Source organism: Orycteropus afer, unplaced genomic scaffold (assembly GCF_000298275.1).
Source record: "Orycteropus afer afer isolate SDZICR_OR568_19922 unplaced genomic scaffold, OryAfe1.0 scaffold00219, whole genome shotgun sequence".
NCBI classification, from domain to species: domain Eukaryota; kingdom Metazoa; phylum Chordata; class Mammalia; order Tubulidentata; family Orycteropodidae; genus Orycteropus; species Orycteropus afer.
The window spans coordinates 2,175,352-2,198,081 of NW_006921806.1; the positions used below are offsets into that span (position 1 = coordinate 2,175,352).

General features: G+C 39.0%; 1 protein-coding gene across 1 annotated transcript in view; it reads right to left on the bottom strand.

Moving 5' to 3' along the window:
* PCNT (pericentrin) overlaps positions 1–22,730 on the bottom strand; it is a 248,093-nt gene that overhangs the window by 170,710 nt on the left and 54,653 nt on the right. Inside the window, 1 exon segment of the mRNA XM_007948706.1 lies at positions 15,974–16,120. Within this exon segment, the coding sequence (XP_007946897.1) occupies positions 15,974–16,120 (147 nt within the window).

The following is a 22,730-nucleotide window of genomic DNA, read 5'->3' on the forward strand; positions in this document are numbered from 1 at the left end:
TTGCATTGTGGTAAACTGTGGTCAATGTCATGAGACAAAGTATATGTAAACTGCTATATGGAAAGTGAATTTACTCTGTAAATCTTCACCCAAATCACAATAATGAAAAAAAATAAAAATAAAAAAAGAGTGCTGCCTACAAATTCATGTGCTGGAGGCCACTAGTTCAACATCAGCAAGGAAGACCCCAAAAGCATCTGAATCAAGAGTGAAAGATTCAAAAATGGAGATGCTAAAGCCCAAGTAGACAACACTACCCTGGGAGAGACTTCTCTTCATTCAAAGACTGACGGGGAGCACAGTGATAATATGGTTAGTTCACCAGGAGGATATGATAATCATAAAGTTGAACTCACCAAATGGATACTTCTGAAATAAGTGGAATAAAATTCTGAACGAAATCCATAGATAAATTGACAAAAACAATGTTGTAGTGCTAAATCTTAACCCCTGCCCAATAACTGACAGAGCAGGTAGACTAAAGAAATTATATATTATTAAAGATCTTAACATAAATAACAAGCAAGACTGCATAAACATAGACAAAGCATCGTACTGAACAACTGGAGAAATGCTATTGTTTTTGATACACATACAAAATATTTAGGAACACTGATCACAAAAATTTCAAAAAGTCAGTTATCACATAGCACTCATTCTCTGAACACAATCAATGAGATTAGCAACTAATGAAAACAAAATTTAAAGAAAAAACTCAACCTTCAAAAATATAATTGAAATACACATGGGATAAAAAAGAATGAATGATGAAAACATAAGCTGCATCTAAAGCATTACTTAGAGGAATTTTTTTTTTCTTTTAATTGTGATTTGGGTGAAAATTTACAGGGAAAATTCACTTTCCATACAGCAGTTCACATACACTTTGTCTCATGACATTGACTAAAATTTACCACAATGCAACAGCTCCCTTCCCACTTCCTCCTAATAATTACCTCTTCCCAGTGTCCATCCCTCCATGCACTCCTGGCCCCGAGCTGTCTCCCTGTGCATAAGCAGCCCTTCTGTCTCCCATGATTGTTTTCTCCAAGGAGTGTATCTACCTCAGGTAAATGTTCAACTCATATGCCTGTCTTTTGTTTGGCGGGAAGCCACAGGTATGGGTTCAATTGTAGACCTGAAGGGCAGCTAGGGTAGGGGCCATAGTCTCAGTGGTTCCACCAGGCTCTATCAGACCACCAAATCTGGTTCCTCCTTTTTTTTATCTCCAAATGATTTTGAGTTTTGTTCCACATTGTTCTCCCTCTTTATCCAGGATCTCCTACATAGATATAGATCCCCCTCCAAGTGGTTTCATTGGTAGCCGGGCACCATCTAGTTCTTCTGGTCTCATAGTCGTATAGGCTGCAGATCACATGGAGAACCAGTCACTAGGACTAATTGTTTCCATGAATTTTTGGTTTTTTCAATCTTCTTTGCTCTGGAAAAGGAGAGACCTATCGTTGCATCTAGATGGCTTCTTGCAAGCTTTTAAGATCCCAGTCGCTACCCGCCAAAGTAGGAGGTGGAACAATGTTTTGTGTAGTATGTTATGCCAACTGAGCTTGATGTCCCCTGCTCACTGGTTGATCCCGAGCTCACAGGTTCAACTACTCGGTCCCTCCGGGTAGCTGGCTGTGACCAAGAAGTGACTATAACCTTGTCCCTTGTCAGCTCTACTATACACCTAGGAATTCAGATCATACAAATAAACTTATAGGACCACTGTCTGCCAACCCTATACATGGTCTTGGGTACACTCCCCGCTTCACAGATACACATATTCGTTCAGCCTGTCCATCCATCTATCCACCTGCATACCCATGTTTGCCTTCACTGACAACGCAGTACTGTATGTGCAAAAGGGTTCATCTTTGTTGTCTGTACCTCCCATGTAACTCTATGTCTTTTTCTTCCTCAATGCCACCATGTTGATCACTCACATTTGGTAAACTGTCCTTTTCTTCACGCAAATCAATACTTATCTCTACCTATCCAACAATGTTCCCTCCCCTCCCCTCCCACCCCTGGTAACCAACAAAGAAAACTTCCTTCCATATATAAACTGTTCCTTGACTTTTACAATAATGGAGTAATACAAAATTTCTCCTTCTGTGACTGACTTATTTCACTCACCATAATGTCGTCCAAGTTCATCAACATTATGTGGTGTTTTGCAGATTCTACTTTATTCTTTAGCGTTGCATAGTATTCCATTTTGTGGATGTACCATACTTTGGTTATCCATTCCTCTGTTGATGGACACCTAGGTTGTTTCCATCTTTTGGCTATTGTAAATAGTGCTGCAATGAACATAGGTGTGCATGTATCTGTTCATGTCATGGCTCTAACTTCTTTAGGATATATACCTAGTAATGGAATGGCTGCGTCAAATGTTATTTCTAATTCCCACTTTTTAAGGAATTGCCATAGTGCTTTCTACAGTGGTTGTACCATTTGACAGTCCCACCAGCAGTGTATGATAGTCCCAATCTCTTCACATCCTCACCAGCATTTGTTATTTTTTGTCTTGTTGAACTTTGCTACAAGTGCTGGAACAAGGTGGTATCTCATTGTTGTTTTGATTTCCATCTCTCTAATAGCTAATGATCGTGAGCATTTCTTCATATGTTTGTTGGCCGCTTGAATATCTTCCTTGCTGAACTGTCTGTTCATTTTTCTGCCCATTTTTTAATTGGATTGTTTGCCTTTTTGTTATTGAGGTGTTGGAGTTTTCTATAAATCTAAGAGGAAAATGTATAGCATGTCTGAAATTAAACACCTTAGCACTGAACTTTAAAAGATGAAGAACAACAAAATATAATCAAAGAAAATAAATAGAAAAAAATAACAAAAAATATTAAACAGAAATACTTAGGTTGGACTGAAATGCTAAAACTTGGTAATTAGGGTGGAGGTGTGAGATGAAAAACATAGATGCTATCAAGTCAGTTCAGCCCTATGTACAACAGAAGGAAACGCTGCCCAACCCTGCAACATTCTCACAATTGTTGCTATGTTTAAGCACACTATTGCTGCCACTGCATCAATCCATGTCATTGAGAGTCTTCCTATTTTTCATTGATCTTCTACCAAGCATGACATCCTTCTCTAGGAGTGGGCCCTCCTGATAACCTGTCCAAAATACGTGAGATGTCTCACCATTGTCGCTTCTAAGGAGCAATCTGGCTGTACTTCTTCCAGGACAGATTTGTTTGTCCATCTAACAGCATATTCATAGCATATACATAAGGTATATTCAGTATACTTCACCAACACAGAATTCAAAGGCTTCAATTCTTCCTCATTGACTGTCCAGCTTTCACATGCATATGAGACAGTGGAAGGCCAAAGAGGCCTTTGAAAATTTCAGAAGTTTAACAAACTAGCAGGCATGACTAAAGCAGACATGAATCATAATGACTAACTTGCTATTTTTCCCTTTCTTTTAAGGAAACAGAATAGCTAAAACCTTCATGGATGCTCATTTCTTTAGGTTTTTTTTTTTTTTAATTATAGATTCTTTTAAATATGACCTTATGCCATAGCCTGCTTCAGCCAAGGATCACAGTTTATGATGCAAGACAACCCTACTCAGAGACATGTCAAGTATGGAGCAAACACAGTAAAAATGAAAAAAGATATTCCTGCCAGGCCAAGAGGTCTTCAACTCCCTCACCATTTCCCTACATAATCATGTTTACCCCTTTGCGTGGGCAGACAGAGTTTTAAAAACAATTCTCTCTTGAGTATCAATACTCAAGAAATTCGTTTGCTTTCCCATTTCCACCTGCTGTAATCAATGGCTCTATGCAATAGGGGGTAAGGACCCTGAACAACAACCCGACTGAAAATTGCGTGGCTTGGGTCAGGTGCATCTAAGTTCTCAAAGTGATAACTTGACTAAAAAGCAAACGTTTTAAAGAAGTCTTCTGAAGCAGATTTGCCCAATTCAACATATCATTTGCTTTCTTGACTGATGGTTCCATAAGTGTTGATTACAGATCCAAGTAAAAGGAAGTCCTTGACAATTTCAATATTTTCCTCATTTATCATGATGTTGCTTATTACTCCAGTTGTAAGGATTTCTATTTTATTTATGTTGAGTTATAACCCATATTGAAGGCTATGTAGTCTTTGACCTTCATCAGTAAGTACATTAAGCTCTCTTTATTTTCAGAAAGTAAGGTTATCTCATCTTCATATCACAGGTATTTAATGAGTCTTCCTCCAATTTTGATGCCATATTTCTTCTTCACATAGTTCAGCTTCTCAGATTATTTTTTCAGCATGCAGATTAAATAAGCATGGTGAAAGGATACAACCTTGACACACATCTTTTCTGATTTTAAACCATGCAGTATCCCCTTGTTCTGTTTGACTGCCTCTTGGTCTCTCTAAAGGTTTCACAGGAACACAACTAAGTGTTCTGGAATTCCTATTCTTCTTCACAACATTATCGATCATTTGTTTTGATTAACACAGTGAAATACTTTTGTATAGTCAATAAAACACAAATAAACAGCTTCCTGGTATTCTCTGCTGTTAGTTGAAAGCCATGTGACACCAACAATGATATCACTCATTTCATGCCTTCTTCTGAATCCAGTTTGCATTTCTGGCAATTTGCTGTCATGTACTTAATTATTAATTAGTTAATTAATTAATTTTTAAATTATTTTCAGCAAAATTTTACTGGAGTGTGATATAGTGATAATTTCCACATTCTGTTAGATCATCTTTCTTTGAAATATGCACAAATATGAATATAAATCTCTTACAGTCTGTTGGCCAGGTAGCTGTCTTCCAATTTTTAGGGAATACACAAATGAGGACTTCCAGCATTTCATCCATTTGTTGAACCTTATCAACTGGTATTCCGTCAATTCCTGGGCCCTTATTTTCTACCAATTCTTTCAGTGCAGCTTCAACTTCTTCCTTCAATACCATTCGTTCTTGATCATATGCCACCTCCTGGTGGCATAGTGTCTAAGGCATTTGACTGCTAACCAGAAGCCTGGCGGTTCAAACCCCCCAGCCACTCCTATGAAGGAAGGTTGGGCATTCTTACTTCCACAGTGATACCACTTCAGAAACCCAAGGAGGGGTCACTATAAGAATGATACAACTCAATGGGAGTGTTTTGTTTTTTTTTTTTTTTTAAACAGTTGAACATCGACCAATTATTTTTCTACAGTGACTCTGTGTACTCCTTCCCTCTTCTATTGACGCTTCCTGCACCGTTCAGTATTTTGTCCATAGAACACTTCAATATTGCAAATGAAGGACTGAATTATTCCTTTAGTTCTTTCAGTTTGAGAAATGCTACGTGTGTTCTTCCCTTTTAGTTTTCTACCTCCGTGTCTTTCCACATTTCATTATAATGCTTTGTCTTCTCAAGCTGTCCTTTGAAGTCTTTCATTCAGCTCTTTTATTTCATCATCTCTTCTATTCACTTTAGCTACTCTACATTCAAGAGAAAGCTTCAGGGTTTCTTCTGACATCCTTTTGGTCTTTCTTTGTTTCTTGTCTCTTTGATGGCCTTTTGCTTTCTTTGTGTATGATGCCCTTGGTGTCAATCCACAATTTGTCTTGTCTTTGGTCATTAGTGCTCAATGTGTCAGATCTATTTTTTACATGGTTTCTAAATTCAGGGATATAATCAAGGTCATACTTAGGCTCTTGTGGACTTCTTCTAATTTTTTCCAGCTTCAACTTGAACATTCATATGAGAAATTGATGGTCTCTCATCCAGAGCAAAGAAGAATGAAGAAAAACAAAGATTCATGGAAACAATTAGTCCTAGTGACTGGTACACTATGCAATACACAGCCTATACAACTATGAGACCAGAAGAACTAGATAGATGGTGCCTGGCTGGCTACCACTGTCAACCACCTGGAGGGAGATCTATGTAGGAGATCCTGGATAAAGAGGGAGAACAATGTGGAACAAAACTCAAAATCATTTGGAGATTTAAAAAAAAGGGGGGGGGACCAGGTTTGCTGGTCTGATAGAGCCTGGTGGAACCACTGAGACTATGGCCCCTAGCTGCCCTTCAAGTCTGGAACTGAACCCACACCTGTGGCTTCCAGCCAAACAAAAGACAGGCATATGAGTTGAACGTTTACCTGAGGTAGGTACATCCTTGGAGAGAACAATCATGTGAGAAAGAAGGGCTGTTTATGCACAGGGAGACAGCTCAGGGGTCAGGAGTGTATGGAGGGAGGGACATAGGGAAGAGGTGACTGTCGGGAGGAAGTGGGAGGGGAGCTGTTGCACTGTGGTAAATTTTAGTCAATGTCATGAGACAAAGTGTATGTGAACTACTGTATGGAAAGTGAGTTTGCTCCATAAATTTTACCCAAATCACAATTTAACAAAAAAGAGAGAACAATTGATGGTCTGTTCTGCAGGGTTCCTAGCCTTGTTCTGATTGATGATATTGAGTTTCTGTATCATCTCTTCCCACAGTATACTCAATGTAATTCCTGTATTCCATCTGCTGAGGTCCACAATGTATAGTCTCCATTTATGTTGTTGAAAAAAAGGTACCTGCAGCGACTAAGTCGTTGGTCTTGCAAAACTCTAACGTGATCTTCAGTGTCATTTCTCTAGCCAAGCCCATATTTTCCAATATACAAATAAACTAGCAAAACCGAATAAGAAAAAAAAGTGAAATAAATAATTTAACAAAACTGAGGGAAGAAACAGAAAACATAAATAATCCTAGTAAGATTTTTAAAATTTAAGGATATAGAAAAACCAATCACTAATCTTACGTGGAAGGGAGCTCTGGTAGCATAGTGCCTAAGGCACTTGACTGATAACCAGAAGGCTGGCAGTTCAAACCCATCAGCCACTCCTCGGAAGGAAAATGGGGCAATCTACTTCTGTAGTGATACTGCCTTGGAAACCCAAGGAGGGGTCGCTATGAGTCAAGTCTGACTCGACAGCACATAACAACAACAACAACAATCTTACATGGAAAGGAAAGAGACCTCAGATAAGCAAAGCACTACTGAAGAAGAAGAAGAACGTAGAAGGTCTCACATTCCCAGACCTCAAAAGCTACTATACAGCCACAGTAGTCAAAACTGCCTGGTATTGGTACAACAACAGACATACAGACCAGTGGAATAGAACTGAGAACCCAGAAATAGATCCATCCACCTACGGTCACCTGATCTTTGACAAAGGACTGAAATCCATTAAATAGGGAAGAGACAGTCTCTTCAACAAATGGTGCTGGCAGAACTGGTTATCCATTTGCAGCAAAATGAAACAAGATTCATACCTCATATCACACACAAAAACTAACTCTAGATGGATCCAAGACTGAAATGTGAAACCTAAAACTGTGTAGTTCATCAAGGAAAGAGTATCGGAAAATTGAGAGCCCTAATTTATGGCATAAATAAGATTATCAAGCATAACCCAAAATGCACAAACAGCAGAAGATAAACTAGATGACTGGCACCTTCTAAAAATTAAATTTTAATGTGCTTCAGAAGACTTCTACAAAAGAGTAAAAAGAGAAAATACAGACTGGGAAAAAATATTCAGCAATAACATATCTAACAAGGGACTTATCCCTAAAATTTATAGAAAACTCCAACACATCAACAACAAAAACACAGACAATCCAATTGAAAAATGGGCAGAGGACATGAATAGACATTATACCAAAGAAGGTATTCAGGTAGTCAACAAACACAGAAAGAAATGTTTGCGATCATTAGCCAGTGTTGTTGTTGCTGGTGATGTCAGGTGCCGTTGACTTGGCACCAACTCACAGAGACCCTACATACAACAGAATGAAACACTGCCCAGTTCTGGGCCAGCCTCACAATACTTGCTACACCTGAGTGCATTGTTGCAGCCACTGTGTCAATCCATCTTGTTCAGGGCCTTCCCCTTTTTCGTTGACCCTCCACTTTAGGAAGCATGATATCCTTCTCCATGGAATGGTCCCCTCTGACTACATGACCAAAGTAGGTCAGACGAAGTCTGGCCATTCATGCTTCTAAACAGCATTCCAGCTGCACTTCCTCCAGGACAGATTTATTCATTCTTCTGGCAGTCCATGGTACTTTCAGTATTCTTCGCCAGTACCAAAACTCAAAAGCATCAACTCTTGTTCAGTCTTCCTTATCCATTGTCCAGCTCTCACATGCGTATGAGGTGATTGAAAATCTCATGGCTTGGGTTAGTCTTCAAAGAGATATCTTTGCTCTTCAGCACTTTAAACAGGTCTTTTTCAGCAGATCTGGCCAGTGTAATACATCACCTGATGTCTTGAGTGCTGCTTCCATTGGTGTTGATTATAAAACCAAGTAATATGAAGTCTTCCATACTTTCAATCTTTTCTCCATTTATCATGATGCTTCTTATTTGTCCACTTGTAAGGATATTCATTTTCATTATACTGCGATATAGTCCATACTGCAGACTGCAGTCTTTAATCTTCATCAGCAAGTACTTCAAGTCCTCACTTTCAGCGAGCACACTTGGGTTGTCTGCAAACCACAGGTTGTTAATGAGTCTTCCACCAATTCTGATGCCACATTCTTCTTCCTATAGTCGAGCTTCTCAGATTATTTGCTCAACATACAGATTGAATTAGTATGGTGAGAGGATACAACTCTGACGGACTCCTTTCCTGATTTTTAAACCATGCGGTATCCTCTTGGTCTGTCTAAATGAGAGCCTCCTGGTCTATGTACAAGTTCCTCATGAGCGCAATTAAGTGTTCTGGAATTCCCATTCTTCTCAATGCTATCCACAATTTATTAGGGTCCACACAATCGAATGCTTTTGCATAGTCAATAAAACACAAGGAAACACCCTTCTGGTATTCTTTGCTTTCAGCCAAAATCCATCTGACATCAGTAATGATATCCCTTGTTCCATCCTCTTCTGAATCCAGCTTGCACTTCTGGATGCTCTCTGTCAATATATTGCTGCAACTGTTTTTTAATTATCGTCAGCAAGATTTTACTTGCCTGTGATATTAATGATATTGTTTGATAATTTCCACATTCTGTGGGATGACCTTTCTTTGGAATGGCTACAAATATGGATCTTCCAAATTTCTTGGCATAGACGAGTGAGTGCCTCCAGCGTGGCATCGATTGTTGAAACGTCTCAGTGAGTATTCCATCAATTCCTGGAGCCTTGTTCTTTGTCAATTCCTTCAGTGCAGGTTCAACTTCTTCCTTTAATACTATTGGTTTTTGATCATATGCCACTTCCTGAAATGAATGAACATCGACTAACTCTTTTTGGTACAGTGACTCTGTGTATTCCTTCCATATTCTTTTGATGTTTCCTGCATCATTCAATATTTTGCCCATAGAATCTTTCAATATTGCAACTCAAGGCTTGAATTTTTTCTTTAGTTCTTTCAGATTGAGAAATGCTGAGTGCGTTCATCTCTTTTGGTTTTCTAACTCCATGTCTTTGCACATTCCATTATAATAAATGAATCTGTCTTCTTGAGCTGCTCTTTGAAATCCTCTGTTTAGCTCTTTTATCTTGTCAATTCTTCCATTTGTTTTAGCTAGTTTCCATTCAAGGGCAAGTTTCAGAGTCTCTTCTGACATCCATTTTGGTCTTTTCATCCTTTTCTCTCTTTTTAATGGCCATTTTCTTCACAGATGATGTTCTTGATGTCATCCCACAATTCCTCTGTTTTCTGTCATTGGTGTTCAATGCATCAAATCTATTCTTTAGATGGTCTCTAAATTCAGGAGGGGTATTATCAAGGGATATTTTGGCTCTCATGGACTTCTTTTAATTGTCTTTAGCTTCAACTTGAACTTGCATATGAGCAGCTGATGGTCTCTTCCACAGTCAGCTCTTAGTCTTGTTTTGGCTGAAGATATTGAGCTTCTCCATTGCCTCTTGCCACAGGTGTAGTCAATTTGATTCCTGGGTACTACATCCGGTGAACTCCATGTATATAGCCACCGTTTATGTTGTTGAAAAAAGGTATTTGCAATGAGTAAGTCATTGGTCTTGCAAAATTCTATCATGCAATCTCCAGCAGTATTTCTATCACCAAGGCCATATCTTCCAACTACTGGTGATTCTTCTTTGTTTCCAACTTTTGCATTCCAATCACCAGTGATAATTAACACATCTTGATTGCATATTTGGTCAATTTCGGACTGCAGATGTTGGAAAAGATCTTCAATTTCCTCGTCTTTGGCCTTGGTGCTTGGTGCATAAATTTGAATAATAGTAGTATTAACTGGTCTTCCTTGTAGGCATGTGGATATTATCCTATCACTGACAGCACTGCACTTCAGAATAGATCTTGAAGCATTCTTTATGATGATGAATGCCACACCATTCCTCTTTGTCATTCTCCGCATAGTAGATCATATGGTTGTCTGATTCAAAATGGTCAAAACTGGTCCATTTCAGCTCATTAATGCCCAAGATATCAATCTTTATGCTTTCCACTTCATTTCTGACAACTTACAATTTTCCTAGATTCATACTTCATCTATTCCATGTTCCAATTATTAATGGATGTTCACAGCTGTATCTCCTCTTTTTGAGTCATGCCACATCAGCAAATGGAGGTCCCAAAAGCTTTACTCCATCCACATCATTAAGGCTGGCTCTGCTCTGAGGCAGCAGCTCTTCCTCAGTTTCAATTTGAGTGCCTTCAGATGTAAGGGGCTCATCTTCTGGCACTATATCGGATCATGTTCAAGGGCTGTTCATAAAGTTTTGAGTAATGTATCAGACAGTGTTTCACTGCTATTCATTAGGTTTTCACTGTCCAGTTCTTTGAGAAGCAAATGGCCCCTTCCTTCTTCCAAGTCTGTCTTAGTCAGGAAACTCCACTGAAACCTGTCCACCATGGGTAGTTCTGCTGGTATTTCACATACCAGTGGCATAGCCTCCAGCCTCACAGTAACATGCAAGCCACCATAATACAACACATTGACAGAGGGGTGGTGGCATTAGCCATTAGAGAGATGCAAATTAAAACAACGAGATAGCATCTCACTCCAGCAGTAAAAGCAAAGTTCAACAAGAAAAGAACAAATGCTGGTGAGGATGTGGAGAGTTTGGGACTCATACACTGCTGGTGGGACTGGAAAATGATACAACTGTGGAAAGCAGTCTGGTGATTCTTTAAAAAGTTGGAATTAGGTGTATCATTTGATTCAGCAATCCCATTACTAGGTATATATCCTAGAAAAGAAATGAGAGCCAGGATAGGAACAGTTATGAGCACTCCCATGTTCATCGCAATACTATTCACAATAGCAAATACTATTCACAAAAACCAAAGTACCCATCAACAGAAGAATGGATAAACAAACTATGGTACATACACACAACAGAATATGATGCAACACTAAAGAATAAGAAAGAATAATAAACACTAAGAAAAAAAATAAAATAACGTAGAATCTGCAAAACACCACATAACATGGATTAACTTGGAGGACATTATGCTGAGGGAAATAAGCCAATCACCGAAGGACAAATATTGTATTAGTTCACTATTGTAAAAAGTCAAGGAAAGGTTTATATATGGAAGAAAGCTTTCTTTGTTGGTTACCAAGGATGCAAGGAGAAGGGAGGAAACACTGTTAGATAGGTAAAGTATTGATTTGTGTGAAGGGAAGGGCAATGTACCACAAGTAATCAATAAAGTGGCACTAAGGAAGAGGAAGACAGAGAGAGAGGAACACAGGAGATACAGACAACAAAGATGAACCCTTTTGCATGTACGGTACTACATTTTCAGTGATGGCAAGCACTGATCTATGCGTGGATGGATAGGTAGACGAGTCAAACAATCAGGCATGTCTAGGCAGGGGGAAATGTGTAGGGTTAGCAGACAGTGTTTCTACATGCTTATCTGCGTGTGCTATAAGAATGTCTGGGTGTATAGCAGAGTCAAGGGGCAAGGTTGTGGTGCCTTTTTGGTCACAGTCAGCTACCCAGATGAAGCGAATATTTGGACCTGTGGGCTCAGGGCCATGGTCACAGAAGACATCAAGCTCAATTGGCATAACATACTACAAAAACATTGTTCTACATCCTACTTGGGTGAGTAGCAACTGGGATCTTAAAAGCTTGCAAGCAGCCATATAGATGCAACAATGGGTCTCTCCTCATCCAGAGCAAAGAAGAATGAAGAAAACCAAAGACACATGGAAACAGTTAGTCCAAGGGACTGGTAGGCCATGCAATCCTCAGATTATATGACCAAGAGACCAGAAGAACTAGATGGTGCCCAACTACCACTGTCAACCACTCAGAGAAGGATTGGTGCGGGAGATCCCAGATAGAGTGGGAGAAAAACATGAAACAAAACTCAAAATCATTAAAAAAAAGAGACCAGGTTTGCTGGTCTGATAGAGCCTGGTGAGACCCCTGAGACTATGGTCCCTAGTTACCCTTCAGGCCTGAAACTGAACTCACTCTTGGGGCTTCCAGCCAAACAACAGATAGGCATATGGGGTGAACATTTATATCCAGTAGATACACTTCTTGGAGTGATCAATAGTGGGAGAACAGAAGGACAGTGTTTCCACAGGGAGACAGCTTGGGGGGTGGGAGTGCATGGGAGGGAAGGGCACAGGGCAGAGGTAACTATGGGGAGGAAGTGGGAAAAGAGCTGTTACACTGTGGGGAATTGGAGTCATTGTCATGAAATAAAATATATATGAACTGAGGTATGGAAATTGAATTTGCTCTGTAAACCCAAATCACAGAAATTGGGGGCAAAAAAAGATTTTCAAAATTGAATTGGTACTTTAAAATCTTCTCACAAACAAAACTTTAAGTGCAGACTGGTTTCACCTTAAATGTTTTTGCTAAACATTTAGGGAACAGATATTACATAAATTCTACCATACAGTAAAAATAAGATGGGGGATAGTCCTCATTTCTTTTGAGTCTGGATCTCCCGTCCCCCCAAAATAAAAAAAGGAATTTACAGGTCAATCATACTAAAAAACATAGATGCAAACTTTTAAATATAACATTAGGAAATCAAATCTAACAATACAAAAAACATGCCCAAACTGATTTTTCACAAAGATATAAGGTTGTTTTAATATTAGAAAAATCAATGTGATTCACCACTTTAGTAGATTGAATTAGAAAAACATTACCTTAATAAAAGCAGAAAAAGCAAATGAAATATCTATTCATGATGATAATCCCTCACAAGTAAGTCACAGAAGGAAGATTCCCTAACCTGAAAAAAAGAATCATCTACAATTTTCTAAGTATTTCTTAACAATAAAATTTGAAACCATTCCTATTAAGGCCAATACCAAAAGTCAGCTGCATTTCTATATTCCAATTAACAATCAGCTTGACAGTAAATTCAATAGAAAGTAAAAATCTCAAGTACCTAAACAAAAATCTATGAAAAGATATGCATAATCAATGGGAAGAAAATTATAACTTTATTGACTGGCTAAGAATGTATATTAAAAGATTTATTTCAAAATCTTAGACAGAATTCCTCAAGAAATGTAAAGTTTTCAGTTCCTCCAAAAGCAATCTACAGATTCAATGTAATTTCAAACGAATTCCTATAAAAGATGAAAGGGCCAGCAATTACAAAAACACTCAAGAAAAACAAGGATGGGCAACCTTGTCACAAGCCAACAAGATTTATGGCCATTTCGACTGTGTAGCATTTGCATAAGGATACATGAACTGAATAAAGGAACATAATAGAGTGGCCAGAGAGTACTCACACACAGATGAGATTTTGACCCAAAACCCACGACCAACTAAGCACTTGAGAGCAGCAGAGGAGGGACTCTATAATAGAGAGGTTTTGGTTAATCACATAGGAAAAAATTTAATCAACTCCCCCACCTCAAATACTTCTATATGCATTTAAAAACTTAACCTCTATCAGGGAAGGAGAAGAATGAGATTGAAAAGCGACACTCAGGTCTTTCACGGTACTGAAGAGGATGGTGGACCACAATGACTTATTTCATGTCATTATTTTAACTGAACATGTACATTTTAAAGAGACTTGTATGATTATTTCAAAGCTCTGGTGGTACAGTGCCTAAGGCATTTGACTGCTAAACAGAAGGCTGGCAGTTCAAACCCACCAGCCACTCTAAGGAAGGAAGATTGAGCAATATACTTCCATAGAGATACCACCTCAGAAACCCAAGGAGGGGTCTCTAAGAGTCAGAATCAACTCAACGGCAATGAGTTTGGATTTTTTAGTTTAAGAAGGAGTTTATTTAAAGAGCCTGTTTTGTCTGAATGAGGGTCCACTCTTCGCTGCAGTTGGGGACCTTGTCTGGCCACAGGGTACACTGTGGTTAACAGAGGAATGATGCCAGTGTTCCCCTGGGGCTCAGGGGAGGGATGTTTCCATCCCATGCATCCATGCTCTGGGTAATCAGATAAGAGCCACAGAAAGCTCGGCTTTCTGAACTCAGTGGAAGCAGGAAAAGCTCCAGGTTCAAGGCCCACTCTCAAAGTAGATCCTCTAAGGTGGACGCCATTTTTTTGAGGCCCAATCTCCAAATGTTAACCATGGACCTTGCCTACATTCTTTGCGCAGTTTGCTCTTTTCTCCTTGAGAATTCTCATTCTTATACCTCCTTCTATATCAAGCTACCATCCCCGCCTCTTTTTAAAAGCAAATGACTATATTTATTTTAGAATTTAATTAGGAATTTAATGTTTCTTTAAGGAGGACTGGTGGTGTCATGGTTAAGGCATTTGGCTGACCAGAAGTCAGCGGTTCAAACACATGATAGCAGGGAGTTGTTTTGTTTTGAGTACTTCTAGGAAGGAAGATTGGGCAATCTTCTTCTGCAGAGATACCACCTTGGAAACCCAAGGACGGGTCACTAAGAGTTGAACTGACTTGACGGCGGTGAGTTTATTAGAATTGTTATTGTTTTTATTAGTACTTGAGTTACAAACGTAAAAGATTTTGAATGATATACCTCTAACTTTGTTTTGCCCATGACTCATTATTTTTAGTATTTGATTTTACAGGGTAAGAGGGTTTTTTTTTTTAAGAAGTTCATATATTGTCTCATAGCAGAAACAGCTAGTACTTTGAAGAAAAAGTTTGAGAAACACATGAGAGAACCTCTTTCTCCCTCATGAAGTTCCCACCAGGTTAGGGTAGCACAGTATCTGACTCTCTCAGCCCTGGTACCCTTTCCCACTTGCTACACAATTCCCCTCCCCTCTCCCAACTGCACATGACCTCTGGCTCCCAGAGCAAGAGAAGTTTCTGCACCTGGAAGCGTGCCCTTTGACCTGATGTTGATTATTGACTCTACAAATACACACTTTCCTGACCACTGGAATTTTAACTTTTATAGCCTATCAAATTAAAGGCATTCTGGTGGTGTAAAGGGGAAGGAATTTGGTTGCTAACCAGAAGGTCAGTAGTACAAACCCACCAGCTGCTCCCCAAGAGTAAGATGAGGTAATCTACTTCAGTAAAGATTTATAACCTTGGAAACCCAATGGGGTCGCTATGAATCAGAATCAACTAAATGGCAGTGAGTTTGAGCCTATCAAATTAAGTAAGACATATCCATGTGCAGTTTAAAGCCAGACCACCTGTTTCTGCCACTACGTAGGTATGGACTTTTGGTAAACTCATTGACTCTCTCCAGGGCCTCAGTGTACTGAGGTACCTGTACAATGGAAAAGGAACTTGTCAAAGGAGAAAATTCTATGCTTGCTGATTAGCACACTGCCTGACACTCATTCACAAACAAACTAAAACTGATTGCTTTTTCATTAATTTTGAATCTAGTGATCCTTCATGATGATGAGGTCAGACAAAGTAAGTAGTGGGACTACTACAACTATGGCAAAGGCCTATAATATGTAGAACTCTGAATAATCTATATACTGGGACTATCTTTAAAAATAATCTCAGACACATCTGTACCTTCAAAATCAATGAAGGAGAAGCACATACCTGCTGAATGTGGTGCTCCTTCTCCTGAAGCTGCAGAGGCAGGGATACTACCTCCTTTTGAGAAGGAGACTGTGCTGGCTCACTCCCATGTTTATGTACTTCCTTCTTTACATGCAAAGCAGCTTTCTTTTCACTTTCAAATTCACTCTGTATAAAGTACATTAATAACAAAAATAACATAAAGCTAGAAAATTATGCTATTCCACTTATCTGCAGTTGCTTAGAATTTTATTCATCAGACAATATATATTGAACCCCAATACTGTGCCAAGAGCAGCAACTGAACAAATCAGGATCACCCACAGTGAACATGCATTCATTCAAGTGGGTTCATCATATCAAATATACCACAAATCCAACATACCAATAAAGACGGAATTCTGTACTGATAACAACTTTGTGTGATAAACAGTAGCATGTTGCCTTTCCTAATTCAGGTAACCTTATATGGTCATTTCAGAAATTCACCATCATGAGACCAGTATCACAAAAATCAAAGATATTTAGAAACTTGGATTCCTTTAGTTATAAAAGATAAATAATCTTTCTTCTTAAATAATAAAAATACATATTTTAAAAAAAAAAGGTTCAAAATGAATTAACTTACATTAATGAAAAGAAGTTTATTTTAAAGAAACTACAGAGGAAGCATCGATTAAGGACTATCAAAAACCTGCTCCCTCCATGAGAGGGAGAAATGAGAGCACTGCAGAAATCGTCATTATCAACTTCCTCAGATTTCTGGAAATTAAGAAAGGCTTGCAGCATGTTTATTGGGGGGAATTTAAAAAAAAAAAAAAGTTGAATTTCCATAAAAGCAGCAAGCTTTAGGGCATTTTAGCTTGCCCTAATCCTATCCCTCTTCTCCCCATCTCTATGATAATCTTGAAAATCAACAGCCTTGCAACTATGGTTAGCTGTAAAAATGAATTTGAAGCTCACCAAAAGCTCTATTCCCAGGGAATTACCATTAATTGACCTGTCTGTTAGCCTCCTAAAAAGTTCTATTCTCATGGACCTTCTTTATTTGAAGCAACTCAGACCTCCTTCCTGAGGAGCAAGGATGTCTCCTTGAGGACTAAGGTGCACCTGACACAAGCCATGATATTTCCAATTGCCTCGTATGCATGTGAGAGCTGGACAATGAATAAGGAAGACCAAAAAAGAGTTGATCCTTTTGAGTTGTGGTGCTTTCGAAGAATGCTGAAAGAAACAAGGACTGCTAAAAGAACTAACAGATCTGTCCTGGAGGAAGTGCACCCGAAATGTTCCTTGGAAGCGAAAATGGCCAAACTTTGTCTCACCTATTTTGGTCATGTTGTCAGAAGGGACCATTCCCTGGAGAAGGATGTCATGCTTGGTAGGGTGGAGGGCCGACGAAAGAGGGGGAGGCCTTCAATGAGATGGATCGACATGGTGGCTGCGATGATGGGCTCAAGTATAGCAGAGATCATGGAGTTGGCACGGGATCAAGTAGTGTTTCATTCTGCTGTGCATGGGGTCGCTATGAGACGGAAACAACTCAACAGCACCTAACAACAACAACAGACCTCCTTCTGTGTGAACAAGCCTATCCCAAAGTTTTTGCTAAAAAAACATCAGCTGCAGTTACTTGAGGAAGTAATAGTTGGGGCTAACAAGAGGCTGACGAAGAAACTTAAACGAAAAACTAGGAAATGAGATGTCTACATGAGGCTTTGAAAACCCTCACAAATTCCTGGGACTCTAGAAGGCCACAGACATACACAGGAAGATCTGAAAAGGCCCCAAAGTCTCACTTCTGGTTGGCCATGAGGGCTCTGTGTAAGCAAAAAGTGAAAACTAACACAGAGTTACAAACTGCCTTCAAAGCACTGAAGACATGCCCCAATATGCTCACAGAGCCTCTCAGCACAGACAGGGAGACTTACTGGTTCAAAGCATTAAAAGAAATCTCTGTCCAATCATTAGCTATTAAGCAACCAAGCACAGATTTCCATGGCCACACAAAGAATATAGTCTGTATAGAATTAGTTCAGCAAAGTCACTAAAAAACTACAGCAAGCAGCAAAAACAACAAACCTAAGAGGAGATAAATCTGATGACCAAACTTACCACATTATAATAATAAAAATATCTACTTGTCAACAAAAACTTATGAAGCATGCAAAGAATAAACAATGGCTCATTTTCAGAAAAAATTAACAGCAATCATCCCTAATGAAGCAGATATTGGATTTGCTAGACAAAGACTTTAAATCAATTGCCTTATATGTGGTTAAGAAACTAAAGAAAGCAATGGGCAAAGATCTAAAGGAAAACAGAAGAACAATGTCTCAAGAAATAGAGAGTATCAATAAAGAGATGCAAATTATAAAATGGAATCAAATAGAAATTCTGGAGCTAAAAAGTGTAATTACTAAAAGGAAAAACTCACTAAAGGGACTCAATGACAGATTTGAGCAGACAGAAGGAAGAATCAGCAACTTCAAGAGAGATAAGTAAGATAATCCAATCTGAGGAAGAGGAAGAAAACAAAAGAAAGAAAAATGAACAAAGTCTCTGTGGAACAATTACCTATTTAAATATGGCTCTTCTAGCCATGGTCTTTGTGACTTTTTTCACTGGGTATAACTATGTAAATGTGAGGTGCTTTGTGCCCCACCAAGGGAATTGGCTAGCTTCCTAATAATATAAATAAGATACATGGCACCCTTGCAGGGGTGGAACTGTATGAAGAAGGCATATTGAATCTTAATGCAGGGATCGGTCAGTTTTGCCATCTCACCAGGCTTAAAATGACCCATCCCACTGGCGAGAAGGGGGAATCACACTACCATCAAGAGAGAAGAACTGGGAGTGGAACACATCCTTAGTCCTAGATCTCTACACTGAGACAGTAGAAAGACAGCAGAAGAAGAGGTAGTAGAACCAAGAGACAAGCAGAGAGAGACTAGCAAGATTCCTGATCCACAAAGCAAGAAAGCTAAGTGCTTTCAAGCAAGAGGCTTACTGGTGGAGCGGAATGGCTCTTTGGGCACCTATAAATAAGCAGAGCTAAAAGAGCTTAGTGACACTAGACTGAGCAAGGCAGAATCCAAGGCCACAGAGAAGCATGCTTACACCACAGCTAAGAAAAAGCTATCTTGGGGGAGTTCCAGTAAGATGGTGGAATAGGCATAAAGACTGCACAGACCCTCTTCAACAAAGAAAAGGGAAACCAATTAACACAGATACATAAGATAATTCTGGAACCCTGAGCCGTGGAGGGAAGGATATAGAAGTGGACTAAACTCCAACGAGCAGAAGAATTTGCATGAAAACACCAAAAAAGGAGAAATACAGAGTTGTAGTCTGGCGGCAATCCTGATGGCACAGAAAGCTGGGATATTGCCGAGTGCTGTTAGGACGTAAGAATTAACCTAAAAATCAGCCATGGCAGCCAGGGATTGCACAGAAGAGAGATCTGGTGGTTGGGGAATAAAAGGAAAAGCAGTGAAGAGGATGGCGGGCTGAACTGCGGACTTTTGTCTTTCCAGAGGGTGTAGCCATTTTGAATGTTTACAAGCAGCTTGACCACTTTGGGTATTTAAAGAGACAGCATTCTCCCAGATTCCAGGGACTTAAGAATGGGCTCCACTTGCCAGGAATCCCAAGGACATTCCAGACCCAGAAGATGAAAAGGTGCAACATTCCCCTTGTTACTCTTATACCCCACACTCTCTTGGTGAACAGAGGTGTGGCCATCCCTCAATCCCACCCACCTTCTGGGCTGGCAGGAACTCCCTCCCAGTCTGTAGGCTCAGACAGAGGCTGGGTGCCCTGCTTCGCCCTGCCCCGATTTTATTTTTTTTTCGGTTTTTCAGTTTGTTTTTGTCTGTTTAAAAACTACCATTATTATTATCACTTTTGTCTTTTTTATTATTATTCTTTATTCTTCTCCTCCCAGGTTCTAGTTTTCAGTTTTTTTTCTTATCCCTGTTAGTGGCTGCAATTTTTTTTTCTTTCTCATGGTTACCGGCGTTCTTTGTTTTTCTTTTTACATTTTTTCCCATTTTGTTCTTCATTATTCTCCTTCTCTACTTTTTTTCTCTTACTGCCCTCTCCCCACATATTGCAGGGTGTTTTTTTCCTTCTTCTTTATCTCTTTTTTCTTATTATGGTTACTGTTCCTATGCGAATGATTACACAGTGTATTTTTTGTTCATGTGCTTTTACTTTTCTGATGGTTGTTGTTGTTATGTGCCGTCGAGTCGGCCCCGACTCATAGCGACCCCTCCTTGGGTTTCGGAGGCAGTATCACTACGGAAGTAGGATTTCCCAACCTTCCTTCCAAGGAGTGGCTGGTGGGTTTGAACCGCCAGCCTTCTGGTTATCAGTCAAGTGCTTTAGCCACTGTGCTACCAGAGCTCCTTTCTGATGGTTACTCAATTGTTATTTTTGTCTAACAGAGTGGAAGACAGCAACAGGCCCCATATGACACAACTACACACACACATCCTGCAGCTTTACTTACTGAGTGGGAGCAACCTCTTTCTTCTCCACCAACAGCCTACCGATAAACAACCACCAAGAAGAGCCTGAATTACCCTTGGCTGCTCTTCACAAACAGTTAACACAAATTTAAATACAATAACACAATGGTGTCTGAGAGACAACAGACCATCACAGTCCACACAAAGAAGCAAGATAAAAGTGGTAGAAACAAGGGGGCACGATACAGATCCAAAAGACAACCCGGAAGAAGCAGCAGCATTGGAACGTCTGATAAGGAATTCAAAAGAATTATATTTAAGTATCTTCAAAGGATTGAGAGACAGAACAAGGAAAACACAGACAAAACCCTAGAAGAATTGTGGAAGAAAATAGAAGAACAAAATGACAAAATAAATGAAAAATTAGAAATGATGTTAAATCTACAGATAGAAATCCCGAAGATTAATACTGAATTGTTGGAATTAGACAACACATTGAAAGGGCAAAGGAGTAGAACTTCATGCAATGGAAGACAAAATTAGAGATTGAAGAAATATACTTGAATATTTCTTTGAAAAGGGATCAATCAGAAAAAAAAAGATCAAAACGAAATGAAGAAAGCCTAAGGTTCATGTGGAATACCATCAAAAGGAATGAGATATGTGTCACTGGAATTCCAGAAGAGGAAGAGAAAAATAAAACCACTGAGAAAATTTTCCAAGATTTGTTGGAGGAGAATTTCCCTGATCTGATGAAAGATGAGAATATATCCATTCAGGAAGTCCAATGAACCCCAAATAGGATAGACCCCAAAAGGAAAACACCAAGACATATCATCATCAAACTCATCAAAACCAAATACAAAGAAAGAACCCTGAAAGCAGCACGGGAAAAACAAAAGTTACTTAAAAAGGACAACGAGTAAGAATAAACTCTGATTCCCAGCAGAAACCATGCAAGTGAGAAAGCAATGGGACGGGATTTATAAAACCCTGAAAGAGAAAAATTTTCAACCAAGAATTATATACCCAGCAAAACTGCCCCTCAAAAAAGGATGGTGAAATTAGGAGATTTCCAGATATTAAAGGAATTAGTTAAAATCAGACCAACCTTACAAGAGATACTAAAGGGAGTCCTTTGATCAGAGAACCAAAAATAGCAAACAACAACTGACCATTAATACACAAGATGACATAACCCAAAAACCACAGCTCTGGACATATCCAAAGTAAAATAAGCTTAAAAGATTGTAAACAGGGAACCAGAGACATCAATTGGCAAGTGAGGACAACTACAAACCAAAAAGAGGGAAAATACTGTATAGTTACAGAACGTCTAAATGGTGAAGAAGTCAAGAGACTTGCAAGATAGAATGGACTGTTATAAACTCGGGGAGAAAATAATAAATCACAGGGTAACCTCAAAGGAAAATGATAAACCTTCACATCACAATAAAAAAGAGGACAAGCGCAAATATTAAAACAGCAGCAACAAAGGAAATGATAATATGATTCATAAACATAAAGAGCTCAGCACAGAAAATAATATGGAACAAAGAAACCAGCAACAACATGAAAAACCACATAACAGAATAACAGCAACAAATTCATACTTGTCAATAATTACACTGAATGTTTGTGGATTAAATGCACCACTCAAGAGATGGAGAGTTGCAGACTGGATAAGAAAACAAAATCCATCAATACGCTGTCTACAAGAGACACACCTTAGAGACAAAGACAAAAAAAGACTAAAAATCAAAGACTGGAAAAAGATATATCAAGCAAATGGCAACCGTAAAAGAGCAGGAGTGGCATATTAATTTCTGATCAAATTGACTTTAAGACATAAACCACCATACAAGACAAGGAAGAACATTATATAATGATTAAAGGATCAATTGAACATGAAGATATAACCATAATAAATATCTATGGACCCAATGAAAGAACCCCAAAATACATAAATAAGACTTTAAAAGAGTTGAAAAGGCAAATAGATGACTCCACACAGTCATAGTGGGAGACTTTAATACACCACTTTCAATGAAAGATGAAACCACTGGAAAGAAACTCAACAATGACACAGAAGAGCTAAATACAATCTACCAATTCGACCTTACAGACATCGATAGAGCACTTCATCCAACAACAGCACAATATACATTCTTTTCCAGTGCACATGGAACATTTTCCATGATAGACCATATGTCAGGCCATAAAGCAAGCCTTAATACATTTAAAAACACTGAAATACTGCAAAGCATCTTCACAGATCATAACGCTATCAAATTAGAAATCAA